General features: G+C 27.9%; 2 protein-coding genes across 2 annotated transcripts in view; one reads left to right on the top strand and one right to left on the bottom strand.

Annotated features, from left to right (window-relative positions):
* LOC126733991 (14 kDa phosphohistidine phosphatase-like) overlaps positions 1–21,614 on the top strand; it is a 169,798-nt gene extending 148,184 nt beyond the window's left edge. Inside the window, exons 3-4 of the mRNA XM_050437497.1 lie at positions 5,528–5,673; positions 21,428–21,614. Of these exons, the coding sequence (XP_050293454.1) occupies positions 5,528–5,673; positions 21,428–21,520 (239 nt within the window). The 3' untranslated portion in view covers positions 21,521–21,614. The remainder of the gene's footprint in view (positions 1–5,527; positions 5,674–21,427) is intronic.
* LOC126733989 (arrestin homolog) overlaps positions 1–25,867 on the bottom strand; it is a 212,904-nt gene that overhangs the window by 133,875 nt on the left and 53,162 nt on the right. The gene's annotated exons all lie outside the window — the stretch shown is intronic.

The following is a 25,867-nucleotide window of genomic DNA, read 5'->3' as shown; positions in this document are numbered from 1 at the left end:
AATTAATCGTTTTAAAATGTAGTACAGCGTAGAAACACAAGGGATATATCTAGTAATTATTTAAACCTTAAGGTAAATAGCATAATCTAAATGGATATGGTACACGTTATGCATAATTTATTCAAGTATTTTGAATTTAGTTTGAAAACACCATTTTAGCCAGTAATATTGTGTCATACTTTATATCAAGATTTTATTTTTTAAATATCCTTTTAATATCTAAAAGCATAATTTTATTGGATATGATACGCGTTTTGCATAATAAAAATTAGTTTAGTGCTATTTTTTTATAGGATTTTAATTTTCTGATCCTTTATTACAATAATTTTTAACTTTTCAAATTGATAATGTGAAATGTACTATGCTAAAACGAACAAATTTGATTTTACATCAATAATTTCTATGCAAAACCTAAAAATTCAAGTTATTATATCACATGAACTGTAAACTATTGACTGTTTTTTGATATTACATATCCTTTTAATATCGAAAAGCATAATTTTATTGGATATGATACACGTTTTGCATAATAAAAATTAGTTTAATGATATTTTTTAATGGATTTTAACTTTCTGATCCTTTATTACAATAATTTTCAACTTTTCAAATAGAGAATAAAGTGTTTTGTGGTAAATGAACAAATTTTATTTTACATAAATAATTTCTATGCAAAACCTTAGAATTCAAGTTATTATATTACCCGAATTTAGTTTTAAACTTCTAACTGTTACTGCATTCAGATATCTACAGTCATAAGGGGTTAATTACTCACCTGAGTATTAAGAGGAGTTCACAAAAACTTTACATTTCTCCCAAAATGTATTAGCTGAGGACCTCTTAAAGTTAAACGGTTTCGGTTTTCTAGTTCATGTTATAAAGGACATGGAGTTCGTCCTATTCAAGTATAATTAATCGTTTTAAAATGTAGTAAAGCGTAGAAACACAAGGGATATATCTAGTAATTATTTAAACCTTAAGGTAAATAGCATAATCTAAATGGATATGGTACACGTTATGCATAATTTATCCAAGTATTTTGAATTTAGTTTGAAAACACCATTTTAGCCAGTAATATTGTGTCATACTTTATATCAAGATTTTATTTTTTAAATATCCTTTTAATATCTAAAAGCATAATTTTATTGGATATGATACGCGTTTTGCATAATAAAAATTAGTTTAATGCTATTTTTTTATAGGATTTTAATTTTCTGATCCTTTATTACAATAACTTTAATATTTTAACTTTTCAAATAAAGAATGAGAAGTGTACTGTGGTAAAACGAACAAATTTTATTTTACATCAATAATTTCTATGTAAAACTTTAGAATTCAATTTATTATATTACACGAACTTAGTTTTAAACCTCTAACTGTTACTGCATTCATATATTTATAGTCATATGAGGTTAATTAATTCACCGAAGTATAAGGAGGAGTTCACGAAAACTTTGCATTTCTCCCAAAATGTAGTTGCTGAGAACCTCTTAAAGTTAAACGGTTTCGGTTTTCTAGCTCATGTTATCAAGGAGATGAAGTTCCTCCTATTTAAGTATAATTAATCGTTTTAAAATGTAGTAACGCGTAGAGACACAAGGGAAATAGTAATTATTTACACCTTAAGGTAAATAGCATAATCTAAAGGGCATAATTTACCTAAGTATTTTGTATTTTCTTGACAACGCTCTTTCAGTCAGTAATATTGTATAATATATTATATTTTTCAAATATTCTTCTTATATCTAAAAGCATAATTTTATTGGATATGACACACTTCTTACATAACAAATGTTAGTGTTTTTTATTTTTTTGTAGAATACCTTTAAAAATGCCTAAGTATACTTTTAAAATCCTGCAACAGAAATGAGTTTTAATGCTTAAAAATATCTTAAAGTGATTTGAAATAAGTGGAATATACAAGAAATGACTTTATGTCCATAAAAGGGGTATTCGTAAACACGGACTTTAAAATGCCAAGAAGACATAAGAAGCCTCAGGAACTTCTAATGACTATTTGACGTCCCTATCAAATAAATTATGAGCACACTAAAAAAATCAAACTGGTTTCCCAGAAAGTCCAATTTTGATTAACTTTTAAGGGAATTTGGAAAACTTCTTTAATGATGATCATTTATAATATGTTCTAAAGTTTTCTAGAAAACCTATAATAAACATTTAAAAATTATTGTTTTTTTTTGTTAATTTTAACGTTAATCGCCTTTCTATAATTAATCAAAGATATTTTGAAGAACCAGGGGATCGTGGATAATTTAAAAGTTGCCTAAAACCGAAAAAAAAACTGAGAATTGAAATCTTAAATCTTTGGCGCTCCTCTGAAAATAAAAAAGGTCAGTTTTACCATTTCGGTTATGCAAAATATTAATTTTGGCAGTATCGTTAGCGTGTTCCTCGCCAATTTTTGTTAAAAGATTTAGGGGTGAATTAAATATTTTTTTTGCCATTTAAGTGCGAATTGGATTTCAGATTTATGGAGTTTACCAATGTAAAATTTTGAAATGGTTTTTTACAAAGCGCCTTCGAGTAAAGAAAGGGTTAAAATTGTCATTTCATTTAACATAAATTATTTTTTGTATAGCTTAAAAACAAACGCAAAAATAAATAGTATGTGAGGTCTATTTAGCTCATACCAAACACTAATTTTTAATATGCAAAACGTGTACAACATCCATTCAAATTATGCTGTTAACTTTACGGTGTAAATAATTATTATATCCCTTATGTTTCTACGTTTAGATACTACATTTTAAAACGATTAATTATACTTGAATTGGACGAACTTCAACTCCTTTATAACATGAACAGGAAAACCCAAACCATTTAACTTTAAGAGGTTCTCAGCATCTACATTTTAGGAGAATTGTAAAGTTTTCGTGAACTCCTCCTAATACCCCGGTGAATAATTAATTAACCCCTTATGACTGTAAATATCTGAATGCACTAAAGGTTAAAACTTTGAAATTAGTTCGTGTGAGATAATAACTTGATTTTATGAAGGTTACGATCATCCTGTTTTATTGGCAAATCTTGGCCGAGTATAAAATCTCTTCTAATTGCTTTAAGTGACTAAAATTTTCCATTTGTAAGTATTTAATCATAAGTGAGAATACTTAGATAAATCCCTCAATATTCCGAAAATTGTGATTGATCCAGCCAGAGAAGGAATAAGATGAGATTTGGTATCTTAAGGTAGATAGACTCTTTTTAGTACATGGAGACCTTGGTGAGTTTGCTATTTGCCTAAATATCCCTCAAACATTCTGGAAAGCTATAATCAATATCACTTTATCCAATAAGTAGATTAATCCAGTGTATCCACCAACTTTCCTAAAACATTATAAGGATGATTTAAGATCCTTGCCACTCCCTGTTACTCAAACAACTTGGACAAATAAATGCTTAGGCCCCACTGCTATAAAAAATGCAAAAGGTCACAAAAAACACTGGGAAAAAAAGAGAAAATTCCGGCACAGCTCTGGAAACGTGACAGTGACCTACTTTTTTCGGCCTTATTATTACCTAGCTGAATAGTTAGGGAAAAATCGATATATTAATATCTATATATAGCGTGAACCAAATGTATGTTGTCTATTAACATAGGGAATGCCCTGTACAATTAAATATTATTGTCTATATACCTGTTAACATGCATAAACAATAATTATACAATATCATGTGGGTGTAAATATAAATTACCTACCAACTGTTGTGAATGTTAATTTTATTGTCTGCATTAACATTTCGCTCTTTAGGGCAACACTCATAACCTTATTATTATTCATTTTGTAATAATATCGCGTTTGTTTTATATGGGGAAAATGACATGTGTTACGGAAAGGTTTTGGTAATTTTTTGTTTGAAAGTTCTAATATGAAGTTTTTTTAATCAGGATGTATAGATAACATCCTGATTAAAAATTATTTTTGAGGCTGTTGAATAGTCAACAGCCTCAAAAAATAATAAACCCTTAAATAACTCTATGGAGATAATATTCTGTATTAAAAAAAAACTTTTTCATTAACTTTATGCCCTAAGGCACCCTTAAAGTCCCCACGTTATTAACGGGTCTGCTTTTTATCAACACAGGTGTAACCTGAACTCAAATTTTTTTTCGCTTTTAACTCTACCTACGCTTGTCTCCCTTTTAATCAACCCTTAAATCATCAAAAATGCCATAGAGGCGATTAATAAATCTTGCCCTTTTGCCCGTGCTATTTTTCAATGTAGCTCTGTTTTTTTTTTGCAACGGTGGGTCTCAGTTAAATTTATGTACTTTTCTGTTTTACGATGTTGAGAGATTTGAAATGGTAATGAAAGGGGAGTGGGAAGTTTTTTTTTAATTTTTTTTTTTTTAATTATGGTAATGTGTTTTTTATTTTTTTGTGACTTTGTATATGGCAAAGTTTACGTAATAAAATATTTTATTCTGTAAACTTTGATAACGGTCTGTTTTGTGACCATGAACATCGGATAACACGTTGTTATTGAGATAAGTCTGCCTTTTTCTAGCCCTTTTGCTTTTGTAGATAGTCCAATTTTTAATAATTTAAATTATAGTTTTGGAGTTTTAAAGGTGGCGTTTGACAATCAAGAGTTTTTTTTAATTTTTTTTTCCAGGCAGTTTAAATATTCTCTTATTTCTTCCAAGTAATTAAAATCTTTTCTGCTTTAAAAAAGTTGGAAAATTAGTTTGAAAGTCTAACAAGAATGTAAAAGAATTAGGACAAAAGATGCTTTAGATGCCTTCTATAGGATAAAATGCTTAAAAAAAAATAAAATGCGAAATCAAGTGGCGTTGTCATAAAAAACGAAAGAAAAAAGACTGATATGCCTAAATATGGACTAGAAAATGACTTTAAAGTTGCTTAAAAAAAAATCAAATAAATAGTGATCAAGAAATTAACATTATATAAAAAATAATAATTGCCTTTCAGTAATAGCCAAAAAAAAAGGTTGAAATGACCAAAAGAAATAGGAAAATACTTTAATTTCCTTAAAGGATTAATAGAATATCTGCCTAAAAAGAAAGTTCTTATACCTAAAATAATGAAAAATGATTTGAAATTTTACGCAGAAATGGAAAAAAAAAGTATTAATAATAATTAATATATTAGATTTATAGCTTTAAATATTAACTTTAAAACTAACTAAAAAAAACTTCAAAGACTACAAAAAGAGATTTATGTTTTTTAGTCAACTAAAAAACATACAAAATTGTATATATAAAATGAAAAAAAATGCATATGCATCACAATTAGGAAAAATCATTAATTATGTCAAAAAAATTAAACAAACTAAAAAAAATATTTAAAAAAAAGGTTTTTAATTACCTGGAAGATATAGAGAATTACTTAAAACTAAAATATAAAAGTAGAATGGGGAATCAATTTTTTTTTAAGAAATTAAGTTAATTAAGCCTCATTTACTTTATATAAAAAAATATCGATTAATTCGTCTTTTCTTAATATCTCAATAAAAGTTTCCTCTTAATTTTGTTTTTTTATTGCAGCTGATATAAACGATAAAGTAACCGAGGAACTTCAAGCACTGAAGGCTGGTAGTACCATCAAGGACTGGCGTTCGAAGGTACTTGGAGGAGGAAGAATCAAGCACGATCCTGATGGCAAAACACTTAACGTTTATGGCTATTCTCAGGTAAATTAAAAAAAAATCCTTAATTTAAGCCTCACGAATATGATCTTGTAGAGAGTTATTATTTTTTCCATTTATTTAAACCTACTTTAGTTTTTTTTTCTAGAAATAAAAATGTTTTATAAGATATTTTTCAGGGATATTTCTGTAGATAACTAATTATTTCGGAAGGCTTCATTCTTAGATTGGGATTTACCCTTATCTTCTTATTTTTTATTGTTTCTTCCAGGATACATACCAGGTACAACTTAATTCTCCTAAATACAATTTCTTTCGTGGAATTACCAAATAAACAATCTATACACAAAAACGAAAAGAAATTTTCCAAAAAAGATCATTTTTAACCATCTTCTTATTCAAATCAAGGCTTATGGTTCAAATTTTTGAAATAATAATAATAATAATAATAATAATAATAATAATAATAATAATAATAATAATCTTTATTAGCTTATTTAGCATAAATAGCTACATACAAAAACAAAAAATTTTCCCAAAAATTAATAAAAATATCAATACATAATAATAATAACATAAATTTTCATACAACATACTTTCATAAATTCAACAACATAGTTTGTCAGTAAGAGTACCATATACCTAAGCAGAAATCTTAAAGTGAAATCAAAATTTATATAATTAATTGATTAATGAAATGCCAACTGTAGAATTTTAATGATTTTTGATCAATTAATATCGTTTTTTTTTAAATATTTTTTTGTTAAAATTTAATATTTCTGTATTGGACATTTTCCAGTTCAGCAAGTTCTAAAAACTAAAGATAAACTTAATATTTTGCTTCATTCCAGAAATTTTGCTGTCTTTCAATTACTCTAAAGTTTTACAAATTACACTTAAATGCCTCTAAGTAGAGTTTATTTTTCATTTCAGTTTAGGTTTTTCGGTTTTTAATGTTGGTCTACAAATACACTCAGGTGCTTCTAAGTAAAGCATTTTTGATCTCATTCCAGGCTCTTGAACTTCTCCAAACTGCTCTAAGCATTAATCTGCTCTCAATTACATCCAAAAGACTCTAATTAAAGTATTTTGTTCTTATTTTAACTTGAGTGTCTTCCAGTTGTTCTAAAGTTTTCTAAATTACATTCAAATGCCTCTTGGTAAAGTAATTTTCTATTTTATTTCAGGTCTTTGGGTTTTTCCAAAATGCCCTAAGAATCTTTAAAATACACTCAAATGCCTCTAACTAATGATTTTTTTGCGTAAAATTTTAATGTATTTAAATTACTCTAATTTTTTTCATATTATACTCATATAAATAAAGTAAATTTTTTATGTTTGCTTCAGATCCTTAATTTTTTTTTATTGCTCTACGAATCTTTAAATTATAGTAAATTTTTACTTTAATCAAGGCTCTTGTGTCTTTACAAATTGCTTTAAGAAACATTAAATTACACTCAAAAGCCTCTAGGTAAAGATTTCTTATCTTATTCCAAAAACTTGGGTGTCTTTAAACTGCTCTAAAGTTTTTTAAATTACACTCAAAAGTCTCTAAGTCAAATAGATTTTTATTATTTTCCCGGTTCCTAGGCTTTTCCAAATTGCTCTAAAGTCTTTAAATTAAACCTAAAAGCCTTAGGCATTATTACTTTTTCGCATTATTCTAGAAACTTGGATGTCTTTCAGTTGCTCTAAAGTTTTCTAAATTATGCTCAAATACTTCTTAGTAAAGTAAATTTTTATTTTACCCCGGATTTTTAAGTTTTTGCAAATTGCTCTCAACATCTCTAAAATTTACTAAAGTGCCTCTCTCGAGTAAAAAATCCTTAATTATTTATTTGATTTGATTTTATTGTAGCTTTTCGAACAGCATCTTTGATCTTATTCCACGTCTTGCGATGTCTCCAAATTAGTCTAAAGGTTTTAAGGTATTTAAAGCTATCGCTACACTTAAAGGCTTCTAAGTAAAGTAGATATTAATTTTATTCTAGGCTATTGATGCCTCTAAGTAAAGCATTATTGGTCTTAGTTCAGGCCCTTGAGTTTCTCCAAATCGCTATAAGAATCTTTAAATTTTACCTAAAAGCCTCTACCTAAGTAAATTTTTATTTTATTTCTCGCTCTGGGTTTTTACAGAATCTTTTAATTACAGTCAAAAGCCTTTAGGATTTTTGACCTTATAACAGAAACTTGAGTGTCTTTCAATTGCTCTATAGTTTTCAAAATTACGCTCAAATGTCTCTACGGCCTCTATAAAATTTGTATTTTATTCCAGGCTCTTGGGTCTTTACAAATTACTCTACGAATCTTTAAATTATGCCTACAAGCCTCTAAGTAAATTAAATTTTTATTTTATTTCAGTTTTGTCGATCTTAAAAATTGATTTAAAAATATTTAAATTACACTCAGAAGCCTCTAAGTAAAAATTGAAAAATCTTTAAATTATATTCAAATGCCTCTAAGTAAAGATTGTCTTATTCCAAAAACTTGGGTGTTTTTAAATTGCTCTTAAGTTCTCCCAACCGCCACTAATTAAAGTAAATTTCTATTTTATTTCAGGCTATTAGGATTTTCAAAACTTCTCACAAAATCTCTAAAATATACTCAAGTGCATCCAAGTAAATCATTTTTATTTTATTCCAGACTTTTAGATCTTTCCAAACTGCTCTAAAAATCTCTAAATTACATTCAAAATCCTCTAAGTATTTTTTTTTTAAATTTTATTCCAGGAACTTGGAAATTGCCCTAAATTATTTTAAAATGCCTTTAAATGACATAATTAAAGCATTTTTAAAATTTGTTCGTGTCCTTGGGTGTCTCCAAATTGCTCTAAATGTTTTAAAGGTATTTAAAGCTTATGCCTATTGCTGTAAAGGGAGCATAAAATGGGAAAAAATTTAGCAAAATAGAATCTACATGAAAACTCAACTTCTTGAATAAAAACATAGATTTTCTTCGGTAATCATGAACATTCTTTTACATTGATCCATCATAGGATAAATTATAAGTCATGAGTTAACACCGTAATACTATATATAGGAAAATGGTCTAAGAACTGAAGCAGGAGAGTTTTTGAAAATAGCAAAATGGTATGAGGCAAACAAATTATCATTTGTTAATGGAACAAAGTACGTAAATTTCACTTTATAGGAAAAAAAGATAGATATATAGAATAGACAGGATAGGTCCAAGTAAATCAATAAATAAATATTGCCGGGACAAGCACCATGAAATATTTAAGTAGTCATACTGATCAGTATCTAAAATGGAATACAAAAATAAAGGAACTTAAAAGAAAGATCAATGGGTTGGTTTCGAAATGTATCTAAAATAGTCCCTAAGCATTAAAAAATAAATTTTTATTTTATTCCAGGCTCTTGAGTTTCACAATTGATCTAAGAATCTTTAAATTATCCCTAATACCTGTAAATACAGTAAATTTTTATTTTATTTCAGTTTTGTCGATCTTAAAAATTGATTTAAAAATCTTTATATAACACTCAAAAGCCTCTAAGTAGAAATTGAAAAATCTTTAAATTATACTGAAAAGCCTCTAAGTAAAAATTGTCCTATTCCAAAAACTTGGGTGTTTTTAAATTGCGCTAAAGTTCTCTCAAACGCCTCTAATTAAAGTAAATTTTTATTTTATTTCTGGCTATTAAGTTTTTAAAAACTACTCTCAAAATCTCTAAAATATACTCAAGTGCAGCCAAGTAAATAATTTTAGTTTTATTCCAGACTTTTAGATCTTTCCAAATTGCTCTAAGAATCTCTAAATTACATTTAAAATCCTCTAAGTATTATTTTTTAATTTTATGCCAGGAACTTGAAAATTGCTCTAAATTATTTTAAAATGCCTTTAAATGACATAATTAAAGCATTTTTAAAATTTGTTCGTGTCCTTGGGTGTCTCCAAATTGCTCTAAATTTTATAAAAAATTTAGAGCAAATTAATTTAAACAATTAAATTAATTAATTATTTAGAGAAAGAACTGAGCAAATTAGAATCTACATGAAAACTCAACTTTTTGGATAAAAACATAGATTTTCTTCGGTAATCATAAACATTCCATTATAGGATAAATTATAAGTTATAAGATGACACCGTAATACTCTATATAGGAAAAACTTGGAACGGTCTAAGAACTGAAGCAGAAAGGGACTTTTTGAAAATTGATGAAACAAAATACGTAAGTTTCACTTTATACAAAAAAAACTTATAATAGAATTAGGTCCAAGTAAATCAATAAATAAACATTCCAGAGACAAGCACCATGAAATATTTAGATATTCATTTTGATCAGCGTCTAAAATGGAATACAGAAATTAAGGAACTTAAAAGAAAGATCAGAGGATTGGTTTCGAAATTTATGTATCGAAAACAATAACGAAGCATTAAAAAACTCAAAACTCAATTAAGTTATTGCCTTTGCAGATTAGGGTGATGCAAGTGATTGAGATATTAACAAATAAACGTATATTTATTTATTTATCATTTATATTACTCCTAGTAAGTACTGACAATACTGACTTTAATATTGACAGAAAAACGTAAAAAACCTCGTTATTGACAACATTTAGATAAACAACCCTTATTATTTTTCTTATAAAAGAAAATGTCCTTATTCACAAGAGAAATCAAAAGTTCTCCCATATGTTATAACCCCACCAAAAAAAAAGCAGACCGTTTGAAAAGGAAACTTTCACAGACCACTAAAGTTTTATTCTTTAGTCTACCATATGGCCGAGATATCCAGAGACCCCGAGTTATATATATATAATAACTCGACAAAAAAATCTATGTTCCTTTTTAACTAATAAAAATAAAATCGTGTCTTGTTTTTATCTCTGTTCCTTTTAAATTGTTTAAAAGGACGTTTTCTAGGTATTTGTATCGGCTTATATTACGTCTATTGTATGTGGAGCAATTATTGATTTTTCTTTAGAAATAAAAGTCAGGTTTTTATCCAGAAATTTGGATCAATCGATAGTCTTTACAGCTTTTTTAAATCTCATTCAGACAAAGTAACTTTTTGTTATTTCTTCTAGACAGTTAAAGACTTCATTGTTTTTTCGCTGGCAATTGAACTCGTTTTCAATTTTTTTCCAGACAATTGGATCACTTGCTGTTATTCTTTCAAGCGTTTTCTTTATTTTTTGTTTGCTCCCTTAAGAACTGATTTTTTTATTTTATTTTAATTTATTTATTTATTGTCTCTTCTTAGCTTTTGAGAAATATAATTTAAATAAACTGGTTTTCTAGGCATTGGATTATTGATTTTTCTTAGGAGAAAAAATTCGTGTTTATCCAAGAAATAATCGTCGTCTCTCTTAAGTAAATCTAAATATTTTTTCTAGGTAAGAAAGGTTATTCTTGGTTATCGGTACTTCGTCGAGCAGTTTTTTTAAATTATTTGATCACTTTATATTTTCTACTTTGCTTAGGCATATACATCAGATTAATAATTTTTTCCAAGAAATAGAAGTAATTTTTCCAGGGATTCGGATCGAAGTTTAATATTCAATTTTCTCCAGATATTTTATTCTATTTTTGTATATACGTTGATATTTATGCTACCTAGAGAGCATACAACATATGTACCTACAAACTATTATTGAAAATTCTTATCTCTTTTAATACACACGGGAAAATATTAAACGATTTTCGGGACAAAGAGATCCAGATACGGATACTTTCGACTTCCGGGCTTATGGAAATGCAAATGTTCCATCCAGAACTTCCTTTAACTCTATTATTTCCGGACAGCTCGATCGTTAGGGTGAGCTTTAAACTACAACGGCTCGATTACGCTTAGAATAGTTTTATGTCTAAAATCTGTGGGAAATTTTTGAATTTTACGTGAAAAGTCGTGCATAAAAAATGGGAAATTTCTGGATTAGGATTTAAACTGAAGCACCCCTTGTTCGTTCTTTTAAACGATTTAAATTTATTTAGGATTACGTCAGGAAAAAGAAGGATTTAAAGGTTCTTGACAAACTTGAAATTTTAGGGGAGAAATAGGACTGACTTGTATAAATAGTTGTTTGCAGATGATTTTTTTAAATGTATGTTTAATTTATTTTATTATAGTATTATGTATTCTGCTAATTTATTTGTTTTAATTCTTACAATATCAATCCTTTGGAGTCGAAAATTTCAAAATAAAAATATTCATATATGAAATTATGCATAATTTAAATGGACATGACGTCCACTTTGTTAAATAAAAATTTTATTTGTTATCGAATATAAATAAAAATTTGCCTTATGTCCTTGTATAGAAAAAATGTTCCTTTTTCCATACGAGGATAAAAAAAATATTAAATTTATTCGATCAAATTTTCGTAATACATTTTGTCTTATGGAATGTGATTTCTTAAAGTTGTAACTCTCCTGAGTCAAGGGGAATGTCTTTTCCGAAACTTTTTCCATTTTGTTTAATACACTTGATATGTAAAAAAAATGAACATTTCATTTTTGGCCCAGATTGTCGTAAAAAAATCAGAAAATGTTAAAGAATCTATTTTTTTTGTTCTCGATCTTATACGTGTTTATTTGCGATGTTGTATGGTAGAATGTACTTGATTTTTTTTTTTAATTTATAGATATTCGGGAAATTTAATTTTCAGTCCAGGGTTACGTCAAAAAGGTCAAAAAATCATGCTGTGGTTCTTTGACATTAAAAATTTTAGTTAAGATTTGCGCCTGAAATTTACAAAATTCTTCTTGTTTTAATTTTACTGTTAAAAGTTTTTTTGAATTTAATAAGTAACTCGAAATTTCGTCAAGATTTAGAGACAAAAATTGAAAAATATCAGAAAAAAAAGTTTTTTTTTTACTTTACAGTCACATTAATACTTGCCTTGGATGTAGGATTATGAAAAATTGAACTTTTATCAATTTTTAGGGAATTGCTTTTTTATCTAGATTTAAGTCAAAAATCGAGAAATTACAGTCAAATAAATATTAATTTTATATGACATATACACTTTTTGTTTTTTATCTAGATTTGTGTGGAAAAATTGAATTGTTTACGAGAATTAAAAAAAAAATTAATTTCTTATCCAGGATTAGGTCAAAAATCACGAAATATAAAAAACAAGTAGTTATAAAGTTAAGGAGATATTCAAGAAACTTTTATTTTTCATTTAGAAAAAAAAATCGTTTAAAGAAAAGCTTTCTAGTTTTTGATGTTTTCCGGGATGTGGAGATAAATCGTTGTTCTTTACAGCTTTATTTAATCTCCTTCAGGCAAAATATTTGTTTATGTTTTTCTAGGCATTTAGGTTAATCATTTCTGCTAGATAGTTAAACACTTTATTGGTTTTTCGCTGGATGACACTTGGATTACTTTCTTAGTCTTATGGAAATGCAAATGTTCCATCCATTAACTCTATTATTTCCGATAGATCGATATGGTAAGCTTTAAACTACATCGTCTCGATTACGCTTAGAATAGTTTTATGTGGAAATCTGTGGAAAGTTTTTGAATTTTACATAAAAATTCATGCGAAAAAATGGGAAATTTCTGAATAAGGACTTAAACTAAAGCACCCCTTCTTCGTTCTTTTAATCGATTCAAATTTACTTAGAATTACGTCAGCAAAAGGAGGGATTTAAAGACTCTTGACAAACTTGAAATTTTAGGGGAGAAATAGAACTGAATGGCATACTAAGCAGTTGTTTGCAGATGGCTAAAATTCCATTTTTCTTTAAGCTATATTATTACTTTACCAAAAGGTATTAATTTTGTTAATTATTTTTATATACCTCAATCAGAAATGGTTTTGAATTAAAAGGGTATCCAGATATCGCTAATTTTAATTAGATGTAATACAGATAGTTTAGTTACGCTTAACTTTCTTTTTCATTCTTACAATATCAATCCTTTGAGGTCCAAAATTTTAAAATAAAAATATTGGTTATATATGGTTATTAAATTATGCATAATTTAAATGGGCATGATACGTATGGGTTTTTGAGAATTCTATTTTTTTATCCAGATTGAGGTCAAAAATAAAGAATTATCAAAAAAATAGAGAGGTACGCAGTCTATAAAGTTAAGGAGATATCCCAAATTAGAAATTCCTATCGTAAAACACATGATTTATTACATTACTGATACAATCAGTGTCTCATTGTGTATTTAAATGCGCTAAATATTCTCACTATTTATTCACGGCTTATAGAAAGCATTTGATACCAATGCAAAAAAATGCGTAGAATAGTTTAAGAGAGATACAGTTTTTTTTATCCTTACAATATCAATCCTTTGTGGTCCAAAATTTTAAAATAAAAATATTGGTTATATATGGTTATTAAATCATGCAGAATTTAAATGGGCGTGATACCAATTTTCTTATGTAAATTTTATCTGACTTCAAATATAAAGAAACACTTTCCTTACATCCTGGTGTAAAATAAATGTTTCTTTTCCCATGTAACAATGTAAAATTTATTTAATCAAATTTTCGTAATACATTTTCTCTTATGGGACGTGACCCCTTAAAGTTGTAACTCTCCTGGGTCACGGGGAGTTTCTTTTTCGAAACTTTTTTCATTTTGTCGATACACTTGATATGTAAAAAAATAAACATTGGATTTTTTGACTCAGATTGGCGTAAAAAATCGGAAACTGTTGTTTTTGATCTAATCCGTTTTTGTGATGTTTTGAGGTAGGATGTACTTGACGCGAAAAAAGAAGAACTTTTTAAATTCATAGGTATTTTGGAAAATAAGTTTTTTGTCCGGGATTACGAATTTATAAATGTCATTTTGTGGGTCCTTTGACGTTGATATTTTGGAAAATTTGGTTTGAAGTTTGAAAAAAAATTGGACTCATAAATTTATTAAAATTTCGTCCAAATTTAAGTAAAAAAGCAGGAAAAAAAACCGTTTTTTTTTCATTTTATAGTCAAATTAATCCTTTGACTTAGAACTTAGACTTAATTTTTATAAGATTGGAATTGGTTTTTTTTAATTCTTCCAATATCAATCCTTTAAAATCCAAAATTTCTTTTTTTCCGGTTTATACACTCGATATGTAAAAAAAATTACATTTGTTTTTGACCCAGATTGGAGTAGAAAATCGGACTTCTTAATTTAAGCTACTTGTCGTGCACAAGACTTTTTTTAAATTCATAGATATTTTGGAAATTTCGTTTTTAGTTCAGGATTACGTCAAAAATTTCAAAAAATCATGCTGCGGTTTTTCGACATTGGTAGTTTGGAAATTTAAGTTGAAATTTGCGCCTAAATTTTACAAAACCTTAAAAACTCTTGTTTTATTTTAATTTTAAGCTCAAAATTTTAACAGGTTTCTTTGAAAGGTAAAAATAAAGATTTTTTTTACTTTTATAATTATATAAAAAATTTCGTTTAGAATTAGATCCAAAAACTTGAAATATCAGAAAAAATACGTTTTTTTACTTTTATAGTTAAAATGGTCTTGGAACTTGACATAGGATCATGATTTTTTTTTTTTTAATTAAAAAAAAATATAATTTTTTATCAATATTTATATGGAAAAATTGAATTTTTGCTATATTTTCGGAAATGTAATTTTTCATCCAGGTTTAGGTCAAAAATCAAGAAATATAAAAAAGGATTGCATATCCTTAATGTATAAAATTACGGGAATAATTAAAATTAGAATATTAGGGATTTAGAAATCACATAATGCCTCTGACAATACTAATACAAAAAGTGTCTGAGTTTAAATGCTGTAAATATTATCAACAAGCTTATGCAAAGCATTTGATATAAATGTAAAAAATGCATAGAATCATCCAAGAGGGAGACAGTTTGTTTAATAATTATTATCATCTGTCAAGACTATCTTCTTATTAATTATTAAGAAAAAATCAAGTGATATTTATAATTTTTACACAATTTTATATTGCTTTTATTCCCATTTTCAATAAATCTAAAAAAAAAGTTTTTTTTTTCTTTTGACCACCAGAATTCTGGATAGTTTATTTAGTATTATTAAATTAAATAAACTTTTAATTATTATAATAAAGACAATTTAGTTAGTTTATATATTATTTTGTATTAGGATAGTGTACTGGTAATTGATTTTTTTTAATGCGTCAATCCTTGGTCCAAAATTTTAGAATAAAAATATTCGGATATTACATAAGTTATACATTATTTAAATGCCCATGACCCATTTTCTTACGTAGACTTAATTTGGCGTCCTTTAAAAAAAAATTGCATAGAATCATGAAAAATCACATTATTTAATAAATTTTTTGTAAAATTATTTTTTTCTCTAGATTTAAGCAAAAAATTTAAAATTTACAGTCAAATAAACAATAATTTTTTAAAACTTATAGAAATTGTTTTTTTTTGTCTGGATTTGTATTGGAATAAGATACTAGATGAGGCTTACGTAGTATTTAGAGCTCACAGTAATGAGTATCATAATATTATTACCATCTATAATTAAAAATTAGTAAGAGCTTTTAAATAAATAATTCACTTAATCTTTGTTAATTATTTTTAATTCCCAGCAATATATTAATTAAATAATATTTTTTCAAAAATGAGTTTGAATTTAAATGCTTTCAAAATGGCTATTATGAGATTATTTTATCAATTCTAGGTTAACAGCACTGTATGTGAATTAAAATCAATTATTAACATCTAAAATCAATGAGATTCAAGGCTACAAAACCTTTGATCATCCATTAAAATGAGAAAAACTAAAATTAGACTTAGCAAATTAGACTTAGCAATATTACCATTAAAATTATGTGAAGATACTGCCTGAAAATAAGAAAAATTATGATTTTCTTAAATTTTCTTTTTCTCAGCTGGGTTCTAATCCGCTTTATAATCATGATAAATGTATATTTCGGGTGTATGATGCATTATATTATTATAGTATATGAGTTTAATAGTTTATAATATATTATAATGTATACATTTTTTTAAATTGAGGTCTTTGGGAATTCTATTTTTTATCCAAATTGAGGTAAAAAATAAAGAATTACCAAAAAAATATACAGGTAAAGTTAGGGGATATCCCAAATTAGAATCTCAGAGAGTGGATATTTCTAACATCGGGAAACACATAATTTATTACAATACTAATACAATCAGTGTATCGTTGTGTATTTAAATGCGCTAAATATTATTACTATTATTTATTCACGACTTATATAAAGCATTTGATTCCAATGCAAAAAAAGCGTAGAATAGTTTATGAGAGATACAGTTTATTTATTAATAGTTTAAGTTTCAGTTACTTTCTTTACTTGAAAGTTTGTTAAAATTATCCTCCTTATAACTATTAAGAAAAAATCAACTGTTATTTATAATTTTTGTACAATTTTCTATTATTTTAACTCTCATTTCGAGTATATCTTAGAAATGTTTTTTGCCTTTCTGGTAGTAATGTAAGTAATATTTTACAATTTACAATTTTTAAGATAAAAATCTCATTTAGATTTAAAAAAATTAGATTCCCATGCTAATGGATTTATTTTTAATTTTTAAAATATCAGTCCTGTATGGTCAAATATTTCAAAGCCAAATTATTCGCATAATTTACATATATGCATAATTTAAATGGGCATGACAACCACTTTATTATGTAATTTATCTGATTAAAAATTTATCTGACTTCGAAAATAAACAAAAACTTGGCCTATATCCTCGTAGAGAAAAAATGTTCCTTTTTCCATCCATTATTTATACGAGGGTAAAAAAAATGTTAAATTTATACGATCAAATTTTCGTAATACATTTTCTCTTATAGGACGTGATCCCTTAAAGTTGTGACTCTCCTGGGTGACGGGGGGTTTCTTTTTCGAAACTTTTTCCATTTTGGTTGATACACTTCCTATGTAAAAAAAATGAACATTTCGTTTTTGGCCCAGATTGGCGCAGAAAATCGGATTTTTTTTTGTTTTAGGTCTATTACGTTTTTATCTGTGGTTATCTGTGGTATTTTGAGGTTAAATTTATATTACGTGTAGAAGCAGATTTTTTTTTAATTCGAGATATTTTGGAAATTTCATTGTTAGTACAGGATTACGTCAAAAATTTTTAAAAATTATAGTGCAGTCGTTTGATGTTGGAATTGGTGTTTTTAATTTAGATTTGCGTCTGAAATTTAAGAAAAAATTAAGAACTTTTTGTACCTGTTAGGGAAAAAGATTTTTTTTGACTTTCATAAATATCTTGAAATTTTCCACAGTCAAATTGATCATTATCTTGGAACTTGGAACAGAACTGTTTTCAATCAATTTAAGCCAAATTTGCTTTTGATTTAGATTTGTGTGGAAAAATTGAATGTTTCAATAGATTTTAGAAAATGTAACTTTTCATTCAGGTTTAGGTCAAAAATCATAAATCTAAGAAAGGTGTTTTGTCTTTATGGTGGTAACGTACTAGTAGGATTGTTTATTTAATCTCTAGGTGGGATTCCCAATATTTAAGATAAAAATCTGATTTATATTTGGAAATATTAATATTCCTGTTTAATCCCACTAAAATCGAATGCAAATGAATAAATCAAGCACTGAAAATAAAAGAAATAAACAAACGTACATTTCCGGAATAAACCCCAATTTGGATACAATCGTAATGATTTTCCATTTTATAGTAATAGAGATGCGCGAAAGCCGATTTCGGTGATTAAACGGGTGATTTAAGTTGATCGATCAGGGGGCCACCGATAAAAAAGATTTCGTTATTTGCCTGCATTTCGTATTTCACTGATAAAAATTAACCTCGCCCTATTGGATACGTCTGTTTTTATAGGTACTTAATGCGTTTTGAATGAGCATTCTCGCCGCATTAAGTTTGCTTTAAATTTTTGCGCCTGATTGATTTGCGATCGAATTACACGCGGTAGATTAACTGGTTTTGGGCTTTCAGGTAGAAATTATTTTCAAGAGTTTATGGGGTTGAAAATCATCGCCATGTACTTTTAAGCAACATTTTTTTAACATGATTATATTAAAGCAGTCTGATTTGGCCATTATTTTAAGGTAAATAGTTCTTATTAAGTTAGGTCCTAACTTTGCATTGTTTGGCTTTGTTGTCCTGCACTCAGTCACTATTACGATAGTAATAAATTATTGGTTTATTATACAGGGTTTCCCATAAATAACGAAAAATAATTTAACACAAGATTTTTGAAGTCAAAGACAACCAAGGTATAGGTGATAAACTTAATGTATTTTTTTTAATTTTGGCCATAAATTTAGTATTTAATTTTTGTTTTTAACAAAATTTGGAATATAATTTTTTTTTAGTACTGCAAAATAATTAAATTAACCTTTTTTTAAATTATGTCATAAAGGCGCCAGCAACATTTTAATTTGTTTAATTCTATACCCTTTTTAGATTTAGCACGTTTTGATTTTTTATTTAAAATATGCAATTTGCTAAAAGTTTTGTATAAGAAAATTTAAATTTCGCTTAAAAATTTCGCTACGATTAACCTCTTCCAGATATTTACATTTAAAATTTTTATTACACGTAAAAAAATCACATTTATAAACTATTTGAATTGCACACTTTGAATGAAAGATAAAATACAAAAGATAGATTAAAAATAAAAATTATTAATATTTGCCAGTAAATTTTCGACATGATCTCTATATGTTTTAATACATTTGAAAATTCTTGTACTGAAAAATTGCCGAATTTTAAAAAATAATTCATTTAGATTTAAATCTTTACCATTAATATCAACCATAACAACAAATATTCCGAAAAAACCGTAGAGTTTTGAAACCAGATATAATGTGAACGTCAGCAATATTTTTTATTTTAACTTAAATGTTTGTGCCTTAGGGCAAAAACGTGTAATAGTAAAAAAAAACTTAAAAAATATTTATGTGACTTAGTTTTTTTTTTATTATGGGCTTATTTATCAACCGATTTAAAAAGTAATCATATCAAATTATTAGGCAAAAGAAACAGCATTTTAAAAGTGGTAGTTCCCAATAATGTGCTATTTAAAAAAATAAAGTACATGCAAAATTAATAGTTTGGACGTTTTAAATAGGCGTGTAAACGATTTAAGTTATCAAATGCAATGAAAACTATTTGTTCATGATTACTTGATTAAAAATTAAAACTTTCAACGCATTCATAGCACCCTATTTTAAAATTTAAAAAAATGATTTTTTCTATGAGGATAAAACAAAAAGTAACAAATAGAGTATCATTGTTTTCAGAATATTATTTTCTATCGAAATACGTAATAATATACCAAGTGTCCCATTTAAAATAAGAAAGTTAGTGTCTCTTCCTGTTAAACTGGTGAGAAGAGTGATTAAAACTGAAGTTAAAAGTGATGGTAAACAATAGAATATGTCAAAAGATGCTCTTATCATTATTCCATCGATATACTAAATTTCATTTATTTATGTTGAAAAATAAAAAAGTTATTAAATGTTCAAAATTATTAAATGCTCAAAAAATGTGAAACAGATGACACTATGATTTATTTAGTAGCCGATAACCTGACGTCTTCAATTATCCCAAGAAACATGATCTACATTCAAGTAAAGATTTCCAGGCCTTGATCTCTCTGCAGTTCTTGATTACATGACCGTAGCAACATTATCTGAAACAATATTTTTGGTGGCAAAAGATTGGATAAACACAAATTTCATAATTGTCTGTTGACAATTTTCTTTTTTGCATTTTTTTAAAATTAAATTTTACAATAATAAAAGTGGTATTTGTATCTCAATTTTATAGCAATTATTATGTCAAAAATTTATGTTTTGCAGATTTTTTAAAGTTTTTTTTTCCAAATATACGCGTTTTTTTTTGCAAATTTCACAATTTTGTTTAGAAAATATTTTATTTTGACTAAATATTTGTCATTAATTATTAATATTAGCATGTTCACTAAATAAATATATATTATAATTATTATTTCCTTTTATAATTCTCTTCAAAATTTTTTTCTTATAAAATTCTCTTTTTCTTAACAATTTTTCTTCTGCAAATTTCCTAATTTTCTTTTTTTCCACAATTTTCTTTTTACAATACTTTAACAAATTAGTTCCTTGGCAGTTTTCTGTTTCCATGCATTTTCTCTGAAAATTTTCTTTTCTTTGCATGTTTTTTCCGCAAATTTAGTTGCAAAATTCATTCTCGGAGAGCAACTATTCTTTTTACAAACAATTGCTTCACAATAATTATTTCATACCTAATTTTTTTTTAAATAAACGAAATTTTTTTCAGCAAATATCATAATTTACTTTCAAAATTTTTCTGTGCTGCATAATTTTCATTTTTATGTGTGACAAGTGTTGATAAATTTTAGTTGGCCATAACGAGGTCAAAATAAAGGTTTAAGAGTACTAAATTTAGGTATTTAATCTATTATCTATGATTAAATTTAACTCCTTGTACTTACTAAACTACTAGTACTAAGACTGTTAAAAAAATTATATTTTAATCTACCCTGTGTTTGTTTTGCTCAAGTTTTTGATTAATTTAGCGAGCTCTCAAAAAAGGAAAGGATAAATAAAAACTCCAATATTTTTTCTTCATATTGAAACGAATCTTCGGCCGAGGCTGCATTTTCGCAATTTTTCTGTTCAAATTTAAAGAGCCGAAGCGGAAAGCTTAATTTTTATTTGCTTTAAATTTTATCGGTGAATTGCAAGAGGAAAAATATTATACTTCTATCAAAAGTTCGCGATAAGAGGCTTTAAATGTTTAACTAGAGTAGCGGGCCATTACTTCTATTCTTATTTTAAACGGGGGCGGGGACGGATTGCATGAATAACTAAATATATCTTTTTCTTCTTATTTCAGGGATATGGAAAAGCGGATCATCAGCTATCAGTGGACATCCTTAAAACCCAATTTCCAAATTACAACATCACTTGGTCCGATGAAGGTTACTAAGGAACTACCACCTATAAATGCCTGAAGTTAATATTATAAACCTTTTACTGTATTATTTAATTAAAAGAAATAAAAACAGCAGCTTCTATAACAATGGTTTTTATAACCCAAATATTTTATCCAAAATTTGTGATACGCGAACATTTGCCACTAATTATCATTTCTTCTTACTAATTAAGTCTTGCGGGATCAAAATGTGTATTTCGTTCTAAATCTAAAATGCCAATATTTGTTTTATTCACCAATAGAGAGATGACTAAGATAGAGGAGGCTGATATAAGCTGATATAAGGCATCATAGAAACATCATGGTCTTCACCAGTGGTACTAGTAAAGAAGAAAGACCGCTTGACCAGATTCTGTATAGATTATCGGCACCTTAATAATGCGACTAAAAGGGACAACTATTTTCTTAAACGTATTGATGATAATTTGAACACCCTGACTGATCGAAGATCTTCTAGACTAGAGCTGAAAACAGGATATTGGCAAGTTGAGTGGGCCTCTGAAGATCGGGAAAAGACAGTCTTCATGGTGGGTGGTAATTGGCACAATAAATTGCTGGACTATAAGGACTGTGCAATGCTCCTGCTGGTTTTGAACAGCTGATGGAAATGATTTTAAGAGGATGCCTGGTTTACCTTGACATTGTTGTGGTAGGAAAGTCGTTTGAGGACCACATGAAAAATCTTAAAACTACGAAGTTCTGGACGAAAGTTAAGACCAAGGAAATGTCATCAGGCTTTGCAGTATCTGAGTCCCATCGTTTCCAGTCAAGGAGTTGCGGTTTACAAGGCAAAGGTCCAAACTGTTAAAGATTCGCCACTTCCCAAAGATAATCATGAACTACCTAGCTTCTTAGGACTATGCACTCACTACCGGGGCTATGTGGAAGGATTTACCTACATCGCAAAACACAGGAGCTGTGTTGTTCCAAATACAGGATGGCCAAGAAAAAAGTCATTGGCTGTTTTAGTAAGACGTTGTTTAAGCCAGAGCGTAACTATTGCGTTTCTGAGTAAAAGCGATGGAGCACTTCTAAAAGTACCTCTGTGGGAGAAAATTCTTACTGCGAACTGACTATGTAGCTCTAAAACGGCTCCTTCGTAAAGTCATTCACTTTCACCGACTGGGTCCTTATTATGGAAACCATCAAGACGCTGAACTGTGTCAAATCCAATCAGATTCGGATTTGGCATTTGATAAATTCATGGCCCATCTAATTTTCGGAACGTAAAATATACTAACCACAAATCCGTCAGATAAATAATCAACGTCAATATACAAATGGATTGAGGCAACGAATTTTCAAATTGAGTTACTAAGCTTTTTCCTTTTCTAACTTCATATTTTTTCAGGTATTTTTAAATGGTCAGGGCTTTTAGGCTTTATCATCTCTTAATATATAACTACTTACGCGTTATCAATGCCGTTCGTGACGTGTATATTTAATTAAAATATTTTACTCCGATATTAGTTTATTTAGGGCCAAATTATGGACCGGCTGGTAAAGTGCCTGGAAAAATTATCCTGCTGGTAACATTAAAAATTGAATTATGAACTTCTTGCTTGTCTTAGCGGGATAATTCTTGCTTACCAGTAGAATAAGTTAACAACAGGAAAAAGCAGCGTATAAAAGGTTTACCAGGAAATTTATAACCTCAAATTTTTCAAAGAGTTGGAGCTTGCATAGTTTTGCAAGAAGTTTGTGTATAATATTCTAAATTTTGTTCTTAATCTGTATGAGTATTTTGTTATTTTTCATCTGGTTAAATCTCTCTTTATTTAATATGATAATGCCCGACTTAAGGTAATACCCTTCCCTCACCTGTCCCTCTTTGCTCGCTATGCCACTGTTATATGACTGCGAAATGAAAAGAAAACATACATCTAAGAAATCCCGTATAGGAACGTCAAATTTGAGCCATCATATTCTGTCACTTATTATCATCACGATATCTTGAAGGCAGTCTCTCAACACTCAGTGTTATTAAGTTATAAATTATTTCCCCATAAGTAAGATCTGTTATAATTGCACTACCGCCACCAGTTTTAAATATTTTCTGTTGGTTCTCGGCTACTTTTTTTCTTAACTTTGTTCGAAGATTATTCAGGGTTCGAACCACCCCTAACATAGGGTTTCTTACATTAAACTCTGCTATCAATTTTTCCCAAGCCTGATCTTTTTCTTTCTAAAATGATGCATCAGTCTTTTTTGATTCAATTGTACTTGCATATTGAGTTACTAAATTACAGAGCAAAATAACTTCTTTTTCAAAAAAGTTTACCGATCTCTTTTTTATCAGGTTATTGAGACATCCTCTAAAAAAAAATATTAAAATTCTACCAAATTCACTGCACAGCATACAGTTTCTAAAAAGCCTGCTGTGAACTGTGATTCACTGGCAGATGTCTGGTGGGATACTTACAAACAATTAGCAAAAATGCAAATACGTTTTAATACTAGTACTAACAGAAACAATATCAGATTTGGCACAAAATAAGTATACAAGTACCTATAACTATTATCACAAATTAAAAACCAAACACTTCCATTATTTCTGTTTAAGATTATTATACCGGCCACAACAATTATGTTGTTGGCAAACTGTAAACCTTCTGCTAGTTAACAACAGGCAAAAATTTGGTTCATAATTCCTCCTACAGCTATTGGTAGGTTTACCGAGAGGATAGAATTTATCTGTCTGATAACACACAGGAACCTTACCAGCTGGTCCATAATTTGGCCCTTAATGCAATAATGTCTCTAACATAAATGAAAGTTAAGATTTATATAAAATTTATACAAAAATAATTTAAGTAATATTAAGTTAAAGCCATTAGGACATACGTTTTCTGTGAATTTTTAATCGCTATTAATTAAAAATGAACCCTGTCTAACACAAGTAAAATGATAAAACATGAATATGGTCTATATAGACTACTAATACTAGATTTTCATAACATGAGATTAAATGAAACAATAAAATTTCCATCATTTTAACTTAAACCCCATCAAGCCTCACATACCTTTATTCTCTTTTGCAGTTTTCAATTTTCCCGAAGATTATCTCGGTCCACATTGAACTAACAAGCTTTAAAGCCGCCGGCCATGTTTTGCATGGAAATTTACATTTTTTGCTTATTTGTAAAATATTCTGTGTTTTATTTTGGGTCGATTTATATTTAAAAAAAGCATAACTTCAAAGCTTATGATCAACAGACTTATACTAAATTCGACTTTTAGAAGGAATTTTCAAACTATTAGAAAGTAAGCCGCTTAAATGTCGTAACACCTACTAAATCCTCACTAACTATGAAGTCCACTGGCATCCCAGTCAGCACTTTATCTTTTTAATAAAACAAAGTTTTCTTGTCTTCTGAAAGAACACATCCTTTTATTCCTTGTCACAAATTCCAATTATCCCTGTGCAAACTAAACTAATAACCAGGGAAACCCGGCAGAACCTTTTCTGTCAAGGGATTTGCAATTTTTTTCACGCATTTTTGTATTTGCCAATAATTTTGTATTCCATCTGGCACGCAATGTCGACGACTTTGGGAATGTTTATTTTATGCGTGGGTTTTATTGGAGTTTAACGTGCCTATTTTTTTAGTTTACATGGTCGATGTCAGGGGTGGAAGAGTGAGAGTAGGGTTTTGTGTATAGTTTATCAAGGTATTTTCTTTATATTTTATTTTCATTTCGGTTAAGAATGATTTTAAGAAAACCCGATATTAAGCACCGTCTAGCGGCCTCGTCTCCTTAGAAAAGGGTCAAAGATGATCGTTTATCAAGAGCTTATTAGTGTTATTTTTAAAACGAATTAAATCGGTTGTCAATTAAATTATTACTTGTGTTGTTTTATGAGAGACATAAAACAACACAAAACCTTCTTTTTGCTTTAAAACTAACTAACTGTGTTGTTTCAAAACTGCCGAACTAATTTTAAATTTATCTGACGATATTATTACATCCCGCTTTTTGACGTTTTAAAACGAAAAGGAAATTAAGTTTGGGTTCGTTTCAGTTGAAACTTTTTAATGGGATTTTTCCAATTAATGTGATTGGATTATGTAGTATGAGTTGATTGAAACTTATTTATTAAATTAATTGTTATGATTAGCAATGAAGGCTAGTTTTCAAGTTAATAATTTATTAGACAGGCGAAAGATTTCGGCTCTTATACTATCTTTAATCATATCAAAAGAGCACAACACGAAAACTCGGTCTGCAAAAATTTCACTATACGTAAAGTGGTGACACGTGTTTCGTTCCTAAAATCATCATCAGAGCCTAAAAAGGTTAAAACACGATCAACTGGCTCATAATATACACACTCCACAG

This window comes from Anthonomus grandis, chromosome 3, assembly GCF_022605725.1.
Source record: "Anthonomus grandis grandis chromosome 3, icAntGran1.3, whole genome shotgun sequence".
Taxonomy (NCBI): Eukaryota; Metazoa; Arthropoda; class Insecta; order Coleoptera; family Curculionidae; genus Anthonomus; species Anthonomus grandis.
This window is presented reverse-complemented; position numbering and strand designations above follow the sequence as displayed.